This window comes from Oncorhynchus keta, unplaced genomic scaffold, assembly GCF_023373465.1.
Source record: "Oncorhynchus keta strain PuntledgeMale-10-30-2019 unplaced genomic scaffold, Oket_V2 Un_contig_7653_pilon_pilon, whole genome shotgun sequence".
In the NCBI taxonomy this organism is placed as follows: Eukaryota; Metazoa; Chordata; class Actinopteri; order Salmoniformes; family Salmonidae; genus Oncorhynchus; species Oncorhynchus keta.
In genome coordinates, this window is record NW_026289596.1 from 27,653 (window position 1) to 42,500 (window position 14,848).

The window sequence follows — 14,848 nt, forward strand, 5'->3', positions numbered from 1 at the left end:
ATATTAGATTAGTCTGGAGAGATGAATCAGAGGATATATATTAGATTAGTCTGAGAGATGAATCAGAGGATATATATTAGATTAGTCTGAGAGATGAATCAGAGGATATATATTAGATTAGTCTGGAGAGATGAATCAGAGGATATATATTAGATTAGTCTGGAGAGATTAATCAGAGGATATATATTAGATTAGTCTGAGAGATGAATCAGAGGATATATATTAGATTAGTCTGGAGAGATGAATCAGAGGATATATATTAGATTAGTCTGGAGAGATTAATCAGAGGATATATATTAGATTAGTCTGAGAGATGAATCAGAGGATATATATTAGATTAGTCTGAGAGATGAATCAGAGGATATATATTAGATTAGTCTGTAGAGATGAATCAGAGGATATATATTAGATTAGTCTGTAGAGATGAATCAGAGGATATATATTAGATTAGTCTGGAGAGATGAATCAGAGGATATATATTAGATTAGTCTGAGAGATGAATCAGAGGATATATATTAGATTAGTCTGAGAGATGAATCAGAGGATATATATTAGATTAGTCTGGAGAGATGAATCAGAGGATATATATTAGATTAGTCTGAGAGATGAATCAGAGGATATATATTAGATTAGTCTGAGAGATGAATCAGAGGATATATATTAGATTAGTCTGAGAGATGAATCAGAGGATATATATTAGATTAGTCTGAGAGATGAATCAGAGGATATATATTAGATTAGTCTGAGAGATGAATCAGAGGATATATATTAGATTAGTCTGTAGAGATGAATCAGAGGATATATATTAGATTAGTCTGGAGAGATGAATCAGAGGATATATATTAGATTAGTCTGTAGAGATGAATCAGAGGATATATATTAGATTAGTCTGAGAGATGAATCAGAGGATATATATTAGATTAGTCTGAGAGATGAATCAGAGGATATATATTAGATTAGTCTGAGAGATGAATCAGAGGATATATATTATATTAGTCTGTAGAGATGAATCAGAGGATATATATTATATTAGTCTGGAGAGATGAATCAGAGGATATATATTAGATTAGTCTGAGATATGAATCAGAGGATATATATTAGATTAGTCTGAGAGATGAATCAGAGGATATATATTAGATTAGTCTGAGAGATGAATCAGAGGATATATATTAGATTAGTCTGAGAGATGAATCAGAGGATATATATTATATTAGTCTGTAGAGATGAATCAGAGGATATATATTATATTAGTCTGGAGAGATGAATCAGAGGATATATATTAGATTAGTCTGAGATATGAATCAGAGGATATATATTAGATTAGTCTGAGAGATGAATCAGAGGATATATATTAGATTAGTCTGGAGAGATGAATCAGAGGATATATATTAGATTAGTCTGAGAGATGTATCAGAGGATATATATTAGATTAGTCTGAGAGATGAATCAGAGGATATATATTAGATTAGTCTGAGAGATGAATCAGAGGATATATATTAGATTAGTCTGAGAGATGAATCAGAGGATATATATTAGATTAGTCTGAGAGATGAATCAGAGGATATATATTATATTAGTCTGTAGAGATGAATCAGAGGATATATATTATATTAGTCTGGAGAGATGAATCAGAGGATATATATTAGATTAGTCTGAGATATGAATCAGAGGATATATATTAGATTAGTCTGAGAGATGAATCAGAGGATATATATTAGATTAGTCTGAGAGATGAATCAGAGGATATATATTAGATTAGTCTGAGAGATGAATCAGAGGATATATATTAGATTAGTCTGGAGAGATGAATCAGAGGATATATATTAGATTAGTCTGTAGAGATGAATCAGAGGATATATATTAGATTAGTCTGAGAGATGAATCAGAGGATATATATTAGATTAGTCTGAGAGATGAATCAGAGGATATATATTAGATTAGTCTGGAGAGATGAATCAGAGGATATATATTAGATTAGTCTGAGAGATGTATCAGAGGATATATATTAGATTAGTCTGTAGAGATGAATCAGAGGATATATATTAGATTAGTCTGAGAGATGAATCAGAGGATATATATTAGATTAGTCTGAGAGATGAATCAGAGGATATATATTAGATTAGTCTGAGAGATGAATCAGAGGATATATATTAGATTAGTCTGAGAGATGAATCAGAGGATATATATTAGATTAGTCTGAGAGATGAATCAGAGGATATATATTAGATTAGTCTGTAGAGATGAATCAGAGGATATATATTAGATTAGTCTGGAGAGATGAATCAGAGGATATATATTAGATTATCTGTAGAGATGAATCAGATGATATATATTAGATTAGTCTGAGAGATGAATCAGAGGATATATATTAGATTATCTGTAGAGATGAATCAGAGGATATATATTAGATTAGTCTGGAGAGATGAATCAGAGGATATATATTAGATTAGTCTGTAGAGATGAATCAGAGGATATATATTAGATTAGTCTGAGAGATGAATCAGAGGATATATATTAGATTAGTCTGAGAGATGAATCAGAGAATATATATTAGATTAGTCTGTAGAGATGAATCAGAGGATATATATTAGATTAGTCTGAGAGATGAATCAGAGGATATATATTAGATTAGTCTGAGAGATGAATCAGAGGATATATATTAGATTAGTCTGAGAGATGAATCAGAGGATATATATTAGATTAGTCTGAGAGATGAATCAGAGGATATATATTAGATTAGTCTGTAGAGATGAATCAGAGGATATATATTAGATTAGTCTGGAGAGATGAATCAGATGATATATATTAGATTATCTGTAGAGATGAATCAGAGGATATATATTAGATTAGTCTGAGAGATGAATCAGAGGATATATATTAGATTATCTGTAGAGATGAATCAGAGGATATATATTAGATTAGTCTGGAGAGATGAATCAGAGGATATATATTAGATTAGTCTGTAGAGATGAATCAGAGGATATATATTAGATTAGTCTGAGAGATGAATCAGAGGATATATATTAGATTAGTCTGAGAGATGAATCAGAGGATATATATTAGATTAGTCTGGAGAGATGAATCAGAGGATATATATTAGATTAGTCTGAGAGATGAATCAGAGGATATATATTAGATTATCTGTAGAGATTAATCAGAGGATATATATTAGATTAGTCTGGAGCGATGAATCAGAGGATATATATTAGATTAGTCTGGAGAGATGAATCAGAGGATATATATTAGATTAGTCTGTAGAGATGAATCAGAGGATATATATTAGATTAGTCTGAGAGATGAATCAGAGGATATATATTAGATTAGTCTGAGAGATGAATCAGAGGATATATATTAGATTAGTCTGAGAGATGAATCAGAGGATATATATTAGATTAGTCTGAGAGATGAATCAGAGGATATATATTAGATTAGTCTGAGAGATGAATCAGAGGATATATATTAGATTAGTCTGAGAGATGAATCAGAGGATATATATTAGATTAGTCTGAGAGATGAATCAGAGGATATATATTAGATTAGTCTGAGAGATGAATCAGATTATATATATTAGATTAGTCTGTAGAGATGAATCAGAGGATATATATTAGATTAGTCTGGAGAGATGAATCAGAGGATATATATTAGATTAGTCTGTAGAGATGAATCAGAGGATATATATTAGATTAGTCTGAGAGATGAATCAGAGGATATATATTAGATTAGTCTGAGAGATGAATCAGAGGATATATATTAGATTAGTCTGAGAGATGAATCAGAGGATATATATTATATTAGTCTGTAGAGATGAATCAGAGGATATATATTAGATTAGTCTGAGAGATGAATCAGAGGATATATATTAGATTAGTCTGAGAGATGAATCAGAGGATATATATTAGAATAGTCTGAGAGATGAATCAGAGGATATATATTAGATTAGTCTGTAGAGATGAATCAGAGGATATATATTAGATTAGTCTGAGAGATGAATCAGAGGATATATATTAGATTAGTCTGGAGAGATGAATCAGAGGATATATATTAGATTAGTCTGAGAGATGAATCAGAGGATATATATTAGATTATCTGTAGAGATGAATCAGAGGATATATATTAGATTAGTCTGGAGCGATGAATCAGAGGATATATATTAGATTAGTCTGGAGAGATGAATCAGAGGATATATATTAGATTAGTCTGTAGAGATGAATCAGAGGATATATATTAGATTAGTCTGAGAGATGAATCAGAGGATATATATTAGATTAGTCTGAGAGATGAATCAGAGGATATATATTAGATTAGTCTGAGAGATGAATCAGAGGATATATATTAGATTAGTCTGTAGAGATGAATCAGAGGATATATATTAGATTAGTCTGAGAGATGAATCAGAGGATATATATTAGATTAGTCTGGAGAGATGAATCAGAGGATATATATTAGATTAGTCTGAGAGATGAATCAGAGGATATATATTAGATTAGTCTGAGAGATGAATCAGAGGATATATATTAGATTATCTGTAGAGATGAATCAGAGGATATATATTAGATTAGTCTGAGAGATGAATCAGAGGATATATATTAGATTAGTCTGTAGAGATGAATCAGAGGATATATATTAGATTAGTCTGTAGAGATGAATCAGAGGATATATATTAGATTAGTCTGAGAGATGAATCAGAGGATATATATTAGATTAGTCTGAGAGATGAATCAGAGGATATATATTAGATTAGTCTGAGAGATGAATCAGAGGATATATATTAGATTATCTGTAGAGATGAATCAGAGGATATATATTAGATTAGTCTGGAGAGATGAATCAGAGGATATATATTAGATTAGTCTGAGAGATGAATCAGAGGATATATATTAGATTAGTCTGGAGAGATGAATCAGAGGATATATATTAGATTAGTCTGTAGAGATGAATCAGAGGATATATATTAGATTAGTCTGTAGAGATGAATCAGAGGATATATATTAGATTAGTCTGAGAGATGAATCAGAGGATATATATTAGATTAGTCTGAGAGATGAATCAGAGGATATATATTAGATTAGTCTGTAGAGATGAATCAGAGGATATATATTAGATTAGTCTGAGAGATGAATCAGAGGATATATATTAGATTAGTCTGGAGAGATGAATCAGAGGATATATATTAGATTAGTCTGAGAGATGAATCAGAGGATATATATTAGATTAGTCTGAGAGATGAATCAGAGGATATATATTAGATTAGTCTGAGAGATGAATCAGAGGATATATATTAGATTATCTGTAGAGATGAATCAGAGGATATATATTAGATTAGTCTGGAGAGATGAATCAGAGGATATATATTAGATTAGTCTGAGAGATGAATCAGAGGATATATATTAGATTAGTCTGAGAGATGAATCAGAGGATATATATTAGATTATCTGTAGAGATGAATCAGATGATATATATTAGATTAGTCTGAGAGATGAATCAGAGGATATATATTAGATTAGTCTGGAGAGATGAATCAGAGGATATATATTAGATTAGTCTGTAGAGATGAATCAGAGGATATATATTAGATTAGTCTGAGAGATGAATCAGAGGATATATATTAGATTAGTCTGAGAGATGAATCAGAGAATATATATTAGATTAGTCTGTAGAGATGAATCAGAGGATATATATTAGATTAGTCTGAGGATATATATTAGATTAGTCTGATGAATCAGAGGATATATATTAGATTAGTCTGAGAGATGAATCAGAGGATATATATTAGATTAGTCTGAGAGATGAATCAGAGGATATATATTAGATTAGTCTGTAGAGATGAATCAGAGGATATATATTAGATTAGTCTGTAGAGATGAATCAGAGGATATATATTAGATTATCTGTAGAGATGAATCAGAGGATATATATTAGATTAGTCTGAGAGATGAATCAGAGGATATATATTAGATTATCTGTAGAGATGAATCAGAGGATATATATTAGATTAGTCTGGAGAGATGAATCAGAGGATATATATTAGATTAGTCTGTAGAGATGAATCAGAGGATATATATTAGATTAGTCTGAGAGATGAATCAGAGGATATATATTAGATTATCTGTAGAGATGAATCAGAGGATATATATTAGATTAGTCTGGAGCGATGAATCAGAGGATATATATTAGATTAGTCTGGAGCGATGAATCAGAGGATATATATTAGATTAGTCTGGAGAGATGAATCAGAGGATATATATTAGATTAGTCTGTAGAGATGAATCAGAGGATATATATTAGATTAGTCTGAGAGATGAATCAGAGGATATATATTAGATTAGTCTGAGAGATGAATCAGAGGATATATATTAGATTAGTCTGAGAGATGTATCAGAGGATATATATTAGATTAGTCTGGAGAGATGAATCAGAGGATATATATTAGATTAGTCTGAGAGATGTATCAGAGGATATATATTAGATTAGTCTGTAGAGATGAATCAGAGGATATATATTAGATTAGTCTGAGAGATGAATCAGAGGATATATATTAGATTAGTCTGAGAGATGAATCAGAGGATATATATTAGATTAGTCTGAGAGATGAATCAGAGGATATATATTAGATTAGTCTGAGAGATGTATCAGAGGATATATATTAGATTAGTCTGTAGAGATGAATCAGAGGATATATATTAGATTAGTCTGAGAGATGAATCAGAGGATATATATTAGATTAGTCTGAGAGATGAATCAGAGGATATATATTAGATTAGTCTGAGAGATGAATCAGAGGATATATATTAGATTAGTCTGAGAGATGAATCAGAGGATATATATTAGATTAGTCTGAGAGATGAATCAGAGGATATATATTAGATTAGTCTGAGAGATGAATCAGAGGATATATATTAGATTAGTCTGAGAGATGAATCAGAGGATATATATGAGATTAGTCTGAGAGATGAATCAGATTATATATATTAGATTAGTCTGTAGAGATGAATCAGAGGATATATATTAGATTAGTCTGGAGAGATGAATCATCAGAGGATATATATTAGATTAGTCTGTAGAGATGAATCAGAGGATATATATTAGATTAGTCTGAGAGATGAATCAGAGGATATATATTAGATTAGTCTGAGAGATGAATCAGAGGATATATATTAGATTAGTCTGAGAGATGAATCAGAGGATATATATTATATTAGTCTGTAGAGATGAATCAGAGGATATATATTAGATTAGTCTGAGAGATGAATCAGAGGATATATATTAGATTAGTCTGAGAGATGAATCAGAGGATATATATTAGAATAGTCTGAGAGATGAATCAGAGGATATATATTAGATTAGTCTGTAGAGATGAATCAGAGGATATATATTAGATTAGTCTGAGAGATGAATCAGAGGATATATATTAGATTAGTCTGGAGAGATGAATCAGAGGATATATATTAGATTAGTCTGAGAGATGAATCAGAGGATATATATTAGATTATCTGTAGAGATGAATCAGAGGATATATATTAGATTAGTCTGATATGAATCAGAGGATATATATTAGATTAGTCTGGAGAGATGAATCAGAGGATATATATTAGATTAGTCTGTAGAGATGAATCAGAGGATATATATTAGATTAGTCTGAGAGATGAATCAGAGGATATATATTAGATTAGTCTGAGAGATGAATCAGAGGATATATATTAGATTAGTCTGTAGAGATGAATCAGAGGATATATATTAGATTAGTCTGAGAGATGAATCAGAGGATATATATTAGATTAGTCTGAGAGATGAATCAGAGAATATATATTAGATTAGTCTGTAGAGATGAATCAGAGGATATATATTAGATTAGTCTGAGAGATGAATCAGAGGATATATATTAGATTAGTCTGAGAGATGAATCAGAGGATATATATTAGATTATCTGTAGAGATGAATCAGAGGATATATATTAGAATTCTAAATGACAAGCAGCAGAATGTACAGCATCAGTACACAGCATCAGTACACAGCATCAGTACACAGCATCAGTCCTAGACCGCGTCTCAACGGAACCCTATTCCTTACATAGTAATGAGCATAGTGCACTATGAGCCCTGGTCTGAAGTAGTGCACTATGAGCCCTGGTCTGAAGTAGTGCACTCTGAGCCCTGGTCTGAAGTAGTGCACTCTGAGCCCTGGTCTGAAGTAGTGCACTCTGAGCCCTGGTCTGAAGTAGTGCACTCTGAGCCCTGGTCTGAAGTAGTGCACTCTGAGCCCTGGTCTGAAGTAGTGCACTCTGAGCCCTGGTCTGAAGTAGTGCACTCTGAGCCCTGGTCTGAAGTAGTGCACTCTGAGCCCTGGTATGAAGTAGTGCACTATGAGCCCTGGTCTGAAGTAGTGCACTATGAGCCCTGGTCTGAAGTAGTGCACTATGAGCCCTGGTCTGAAGTAGTGCACTATGAGCCCTGGTCTGAAGTAGTGCACTATGAGCCCTGGTCTGAAGTAGTGCACTATGAGCCCTGGTCTGAAGTAGTGCACTATGAGCCCTGGTCTGAAGTAGTGCACTATGAGCCCTGGTCTGAAGTAGTGCACTATGAGCCCTGGTCTGAAGTAGTGCACTCTGAGCCCTGGTCTGAAGTAGTGCACTATGAGCCCTGGTCTGAAGTAGTGCACTATGAGCCCTGGTCTGAAGTAGTGCACTCTGAGCCCTGGTCTGAAGTAGTGCACTCTGAGCCCTGGTCTGAAGTAGTGCACTATGAGCCCTGGTCTGAAGTAGTGCACTATGAGCCCTGGTCTGAAGTAGTGCACTATGAGCCCTGGTCTGAAGTAGTGCACTATGAGCCCTGGTCTGAAGTAGTGCACTATGAGCCCTGGTCTGAAGTAGTGCACTATGAGCCCTGGTCTGAAGTAGTGCACTATGAGCCCTGGTCTGAAGTAGTGCACTATGAGCCCTGGTCTGAAGTAGTGCACTATGAGCCCTGGTCTGAAGTAGTGCACTATGAGCCCTGGTCTGAAGTAGTGCACTATGAGCCCTGGTCTGAAGTAGTGCACTATGAGCCCTGGTCTGAAGTAGTGCACTCTGAGCCCTGGTCTGAAGTAGTGCACTATGAGCCCTGGTCTGAAGTAGTGCACTATGAGCCCTGGTCTGAAGTAGTGCACTATGAGCCCTGGTCTGAAGTAGTGCACTATGAGCCCTGGTCTGAAGTAGTGCACTATACAGTGACTTGCGAAAGTATTCACCCCCCTTGGCATTTTTCCTATTTTGTTGCCTTACAACCTGGAATTAAAATAGTTTTTTTTTGTCATTTGATTTACACAACATACCTACCACTTTGAAGACGCCAAATATTTTTTGTTATGAAACAAGCAAGAAATATGACAAAAATCAGAAAACTTGAGCGTGCATAACTATTAACCCCCCACCCCCCTGACTTTGGGGGGGGATGAATAGTTATGCACGCTTTTGTAGCAATTACAGCTACAAGTCTCTTGGGATATGTCTCCATAAGCTTTGCACATCTGTGATTTTTGCCCAGTCTTCAAGGCAAAACTGCTCCAGCTCCTTCAAGTTGGATGGGTTCCGCTGGTGTACAGCAATCTTTAAGTCATACCGCAGACTCTCAATTGGATTGAGGTCTGGGCTTTGACTAGGCCATTCCAAGACATTTAGATGTTTAATAATGGATTTAATGGTGCTCCGTGGGATGTTCAAAGTTTCATGTATAAAAAAACCTGATCTGTACTTTAGCGAGTAATGCTCCCAGAGCAGAGAGTAATGCTACTAGAGTAGGGAATAATGCTCCCAGAGCAGAGAGTAATGCTACTAGAGTAGGTAATAATGCTCCCAGATCAGAGAGTAATGCTACTAGAGTAGGGAATAATGCTCCCAGAGCAGAGAGTAATGCTACTAGAGTAGGGAATAATGCTCCCAGATCAGAGAGTAATGCTACTAGAGTAGGGAATAATGCTCCCAGAGCAGAGAGTAATGCTACTAGAGTAGGGAATAATGCTCCCAGATCAGAGAGTAATGCTACTAGAGTAGGGAATAATGCTCCCAGAGCAGAGAGTAATGCTACTAGAGTAGGTAATAATGCTCCCAGAGCAGAGAGTAATGCTCCTAGAGTAGGGAATAATGCTACTAGAGGGAATAATGCTCCCAGAGCAGAGAGTAATGCTACTAGAGTAGGGAATAATGCTACTAGAGTAGGTAATAATGTTCCTAGAGTAGGGAATAATGCTCCCAGAGCAGAGAGCAATGCTACTAGAGTAGAGAGTAATGCTCCCAGAGCAGAGAGTAATGCTACTAGAGTAGGTAATAATGCTCCCAGAGCAGAGAGTAATGCTACTAGAGTAGGGAATAATGCTCCCAGAGCAGAGAGTAATGCTACTAGAGTAGGGAATAATCCTCCCAGAGTAGAGAGTAATGCTACCAGAGTAGGGAATAATGCTCCCAGAGCAGAGAGTAATGCTCCCAGAGTAGAGAGTAATGCTACTAGAGTAGGTAATAATGCTCCAGAGCAGAGAGTAATGCTACTAGAGTAGGGACTAATGCTCCCAGAGCAGAGAGTAATGCTACTAGAGTAGGGAATAATGCTACTAGAGTAGGGAATAATGCTACTAGAGTAGGGAATAATGCTCCCAGAGCAGAGAGTAATGCTACTAGAGTAGGGAATAATGCTACTAGAGTAGGGAATAATGCTACTAGAGTAGGGAATAATGCAACCAGAGCAGAGAGTAATGCTACTAGAGTAGGGAATAATGCTCCCAGAGCAGAGAGTAATGCTCCCAGAGCAGAGAGTAATGCTCCCAGAGCAGAGAGTAATGCTCCCAGAGCAGAGTGTAATGCTCCTAGAGCAGAGAGTAATGCTCCTAGAGCAGAGAGTAATGCTCCTAGAGCAGCGACTAATGCTCCAAGACGAGGGAGTAATGCTCATAGAGCAGGGAGTAATGCTCCTAGTGAAGGGAGTAATGTTCCTAGAGCAGGGAGTAATGCTCCGAGAGTACGGAGTAATGCTCCTAGAGCAGGGAATAATGCTCCTAGAGCAGGGAATAATGCCCCCATAGCAGGGAATAATGCTCCTAGTGTAGGGAATAATGCTCCTAGAGACATTTACATTTACATTTAAGTCATTTAGCAGACGCTCTTATCCAGAGCGACTTACAAATTGGTGCATTCACCTTATGACATCCAGTGGAACAGCCACTTTACAATAGTGCATCTAAATCTTTTTAGGGGGGGTGAGAAGGATTATAATGCAGGGAGTAACGCTCCTAGAGCAGGGAATAATGCTCCTAGAGCAGGGAATAACGCTCCTAGAGCAGGGAATAATGCTACTAGAGCAGGGAATAATGCTCCTAGAGCAGGGAATAATGCTACTAGAGCAGGGAATAATGCTCCTAGAGCAGGGAATAATGCTACTAGAGCAGGGAGTAACGCTCCTAGAGCAGGGAATAATGCTCCTAGAGCAGGGAATAATGCTACTAGAGCAGGGAATAATGCTCCTAGAGCAGGGAATAATGCTACTAGAGCAGGGAATAATGCTCCTAGAGCAGGGAATAATGCTCCTAGAGCAGGGAATAATGCTCCTAGAGCAGGGAATAATGCTACTAGAGCAGGGAATAATGCTCCTAGAGCAGGGAATAATGCTCCTAGAGCAGGGAATAATGCTCCTAGAGCAGGGAATAACGCTACTAGAGCAGGGAATAACGCTCCTAGAGCAGGGAATAATGCTCCTAGAGCATGGAATAATGCTACTAGAGCAGGGAATAATGCTCCTAGAGCAGGGAATAATGCTACTAGAGCAGGGAATAACGCTCCTAGAGCAGGGAATAATGCTCCTAGAGCAGGGAATAATGCTCCTAGAGCAGGGAGTAATGCTCCTAGAGCAGGGAGTAACGCTCCTAGAGCAGGGAGTAACGCTCCTAGTGTAGGGAATAATGCTCCTAGAGCAGGGAATAATGCTCCTAGAGCAGGGAATAATGCTACTAGAGCAGGGAATAACGCTCCTAGAGCAGGGAATAATGCTCCTAGAGCAGGGAATAATGCTACTAGAGCAGGGAATAATGCTTCTAGAGCAGGGAATAACGCTCCTAGAGCAGGGAATAATGCTCCTAGAGCAGGGAATAATGCTACTAGAGCAGGGAATAATGCTTCTAGAGCAGGGAATAATGCTCCTAGAGCAGGGAATAATGCTCCTAGAGCAGGGAATAATGCTACTAGAGCAGGGAATAACGCTCCTAGAGCAGGGAATAATGCTCCTAGAGCAGGGAATAATGCTCCTAGAGCAGGGAGTAATGCTCCTAGAGCAGGGAGTAACGCTCCTAGTGTAGGGAATAATGCTCCTAGAGCAGGGAATAATGCTCCTAGAGCATGGAATAATGCTCTTAGAGCAGGGAATAATGCTCCTAGAGCATGGAATAATGCTCCTAGAGCAGGGAATAATGCTCCTAGAGCAGGGAGTAATGCTCCTAGAGCAGGGAATAATGCTACTAGTGTAGGGAGTAATGCTACTAGTGTAGGGAGTAATGCTCCTAGAGCAGGGAATAACGCTCCTAGAGCAGGGAATAATGCTACTAGTGTAGGGAGTAATGCTACTAGAGCAGGGAATAACGCTCCTCGAGCAGGGAATAACGCTCCTAGAGCATGGAATAACACTCATAGAGCATGGAATAACGCTCCTAGAGCAGGGAATAACGCTCCTAGAGCAGGGAATAATGCTCCTAGAGCAGGGAATAACACTCATAGAGCATGGAATAACGCTCCTAGAGCAGGGAATAACGCTCCTAGTGTAGGGAAATGCTCCTAGAGCAGGGAATAATGCTCCTAGAGCAGGGAATAATGCTCCTAGAGCAGGGAATAATGCTCCTAGAGCAGGGAATAATGCTCCTAGAGCAGGGAGTAATGCTCCTAGAGCAGGGAATAATGCTCCTAGAGCAGGGAGTAATGCTCCTAGAGCAGGGAATAATGCTACTAGTGTAGGGAGTAATGCTCCTAGAGCAGGGAGTAATGCTCCTAGAGCAGTACCGGGACCCCTGTACACTGACTCAGTACCAGTGTCTTTGTGTGTAGATATTGTGGGAAGCCAAAGCTTTCCCAAGGCAGTGTCCTGCTAAAGCTTTCCCAAGGCAGTGTCCTGCTAAAGCTTTCCCAAGGCAGTGTCCTGCCAAAGCTTTCCCAAGGCAGTGTCCTGCCAAAGCTTTCCCAAGGCAGTGTCCTGCTAAAGCTTTCCCAAGGCAGTGTCCTGCTGAACCTTTCCCAAGGCAGTGTCCTGCCAAAGCTTTCCCAAGGCAGTGTCCTGCTAGAGCTTTCCCAAGGCAGTGTCCTGCCAAAGCTTTCCCAAGGCAGTGTCCTGCTAAAGCTTTCCCAAGGCAGTGTCCTGCTAAAGCTTTCCCAAGGCAGTGTCCTGCTGAACCTTTCCCAAGGCAGTGTCCTGCCAAAGCTTTCCCAAGGCAGTGTCCTGCTAGAGCTTTCCCAAGGCAGTGTCCTGCCAAAGCTTTCCCAAGGCAGTGTCCTGCTAAAGCTTTCCCAAGGCAGTGTCCTGCCAAAGCTTTCCCAAGGCAGTGTCCTGCTGAACCTTTCCCAAGGCAGTGTCCTGCCAAAGCTTTCCCAAGGCAGTGTCCTGCTAGAGCTTTCCCAAGGCAGTGTCCTGCTAAAGCTTTCCCAAGGCAGTGTCCTGCTAAAGCTTTCCCAAGGCAGTGTCCTGCTAGAGCTTTCCCAAGGCAGTGTCCTGCTAGAGCTTTCCCAAGGCAGTGTCCTGCCAAACCTTTCCCAAGGCAGTGTCCTGCCAAAGCTTTCCCAAGGCAGTGTCCTGCTGAACCTTTCCCAAGGCAGTGTCCTGCCAAAGCTTTCCCAAGGCAGTGTCCTGCTAGAGCTTTCCCAAGGCAGTGTCCTGCTAAAGCTTTCCCAAGGCAGTGTCCTGCTGAACCTTTCCCAAGGCAGTGTCCTGCCAAACCTTTCCCAAGGCAGTGTCCTGCCAAACCTTTCCCAAGGCAGTGTCCTGCCAAACCTTTCCCAAGGCAGTGTCCTGCTAAATGTTTTCAGAGCTCTACTCATCTCAGGTCAATGGAACAGCTTGACCACACAGTACATGAAGTAAAACAGGTGAAATTCCTCCAGCGTCCACGATCTCCTCACCTCTTGTTCTATCTTCCCCATCATCCTCACCTCCTCTCCCTGCTCTCTCGTTACAGTCCACGTTGTCTCCCTTGAAGTCATCATCAGGGACACTGCTGTCAGATCCCTTCCTCCTGGAGAAGCCAGGTCCGCGGTGCTGCGTCTGTTCCTGGCAAGGGGAGTGCTGGCTCTGGGACCCGCCCTGACCTTGACCCTGCTGGGTGGTGACCCCTGACCCCTGCTTCACTGCCCCGCCAGAGGAGTTCATGACTGGTCTGGGGCTGTTGGCTTGGGCGCGGGTGTAGTGACCCTGTAGAGGATGACGAGAGAACAGACACACCAAGGATGGAGTTGGTTAGAGACAGGAGGACAGAGAGAGAACAGACACACCGAGGATGGAGTTGGTTAGAGACAGGAGGACAGAGAGAGAGGTGTTTCAGGATGCCTGACTTAGTGCTACGGTACTATTACCCTGCTGTCTGACTTAGTGCTACGGTACTATTACCCTGCTGCCTGACTTAGTGCTACGGTACTATTACCCTGCTGTCTGACTTAGTGCTACGGTACTATTACCCTGCTGTCTGACTTAGTGCTACGGTACTATTACCCTGCTGTCTGACTTAGTGCTACGGTACTATTACCCTGCTGTCTGACTTAGTGCTACGGTACTATTACCCTGCTGTCTGACTTAGTGCTACGGTACTATTACCCTGCTGTCTGACTTAGTGCTACGGTACTATTACCCTGCTGTCT

General features: G+C 38.8%; 1 protein-coding gene across 1 annotated transcript in view; it reads right to left on the reverse strand.

Annotated features, from left to right (window-relative positions):
• Positions 1–14,848, reverse strand: part of LOC127926499 (probable JmjC domain-containing histone demethylation protein 2C) — a gene marked incomplete at its 5' end in the record, with an annotated part of 29,063 nt that overhangs the window by 525 nt on the left and 13,690 nt on the right. The window contains one exon of the mRNA XM_052511878.1: positions 14,117–14,405. Coding sequence (XP_052367838.1) covers positions 14,117–14,405 — 289 coding nt within the window. The remainder of the gene's footprint in view (positions 1–14,116; positions 14,406–14,848) is intronic.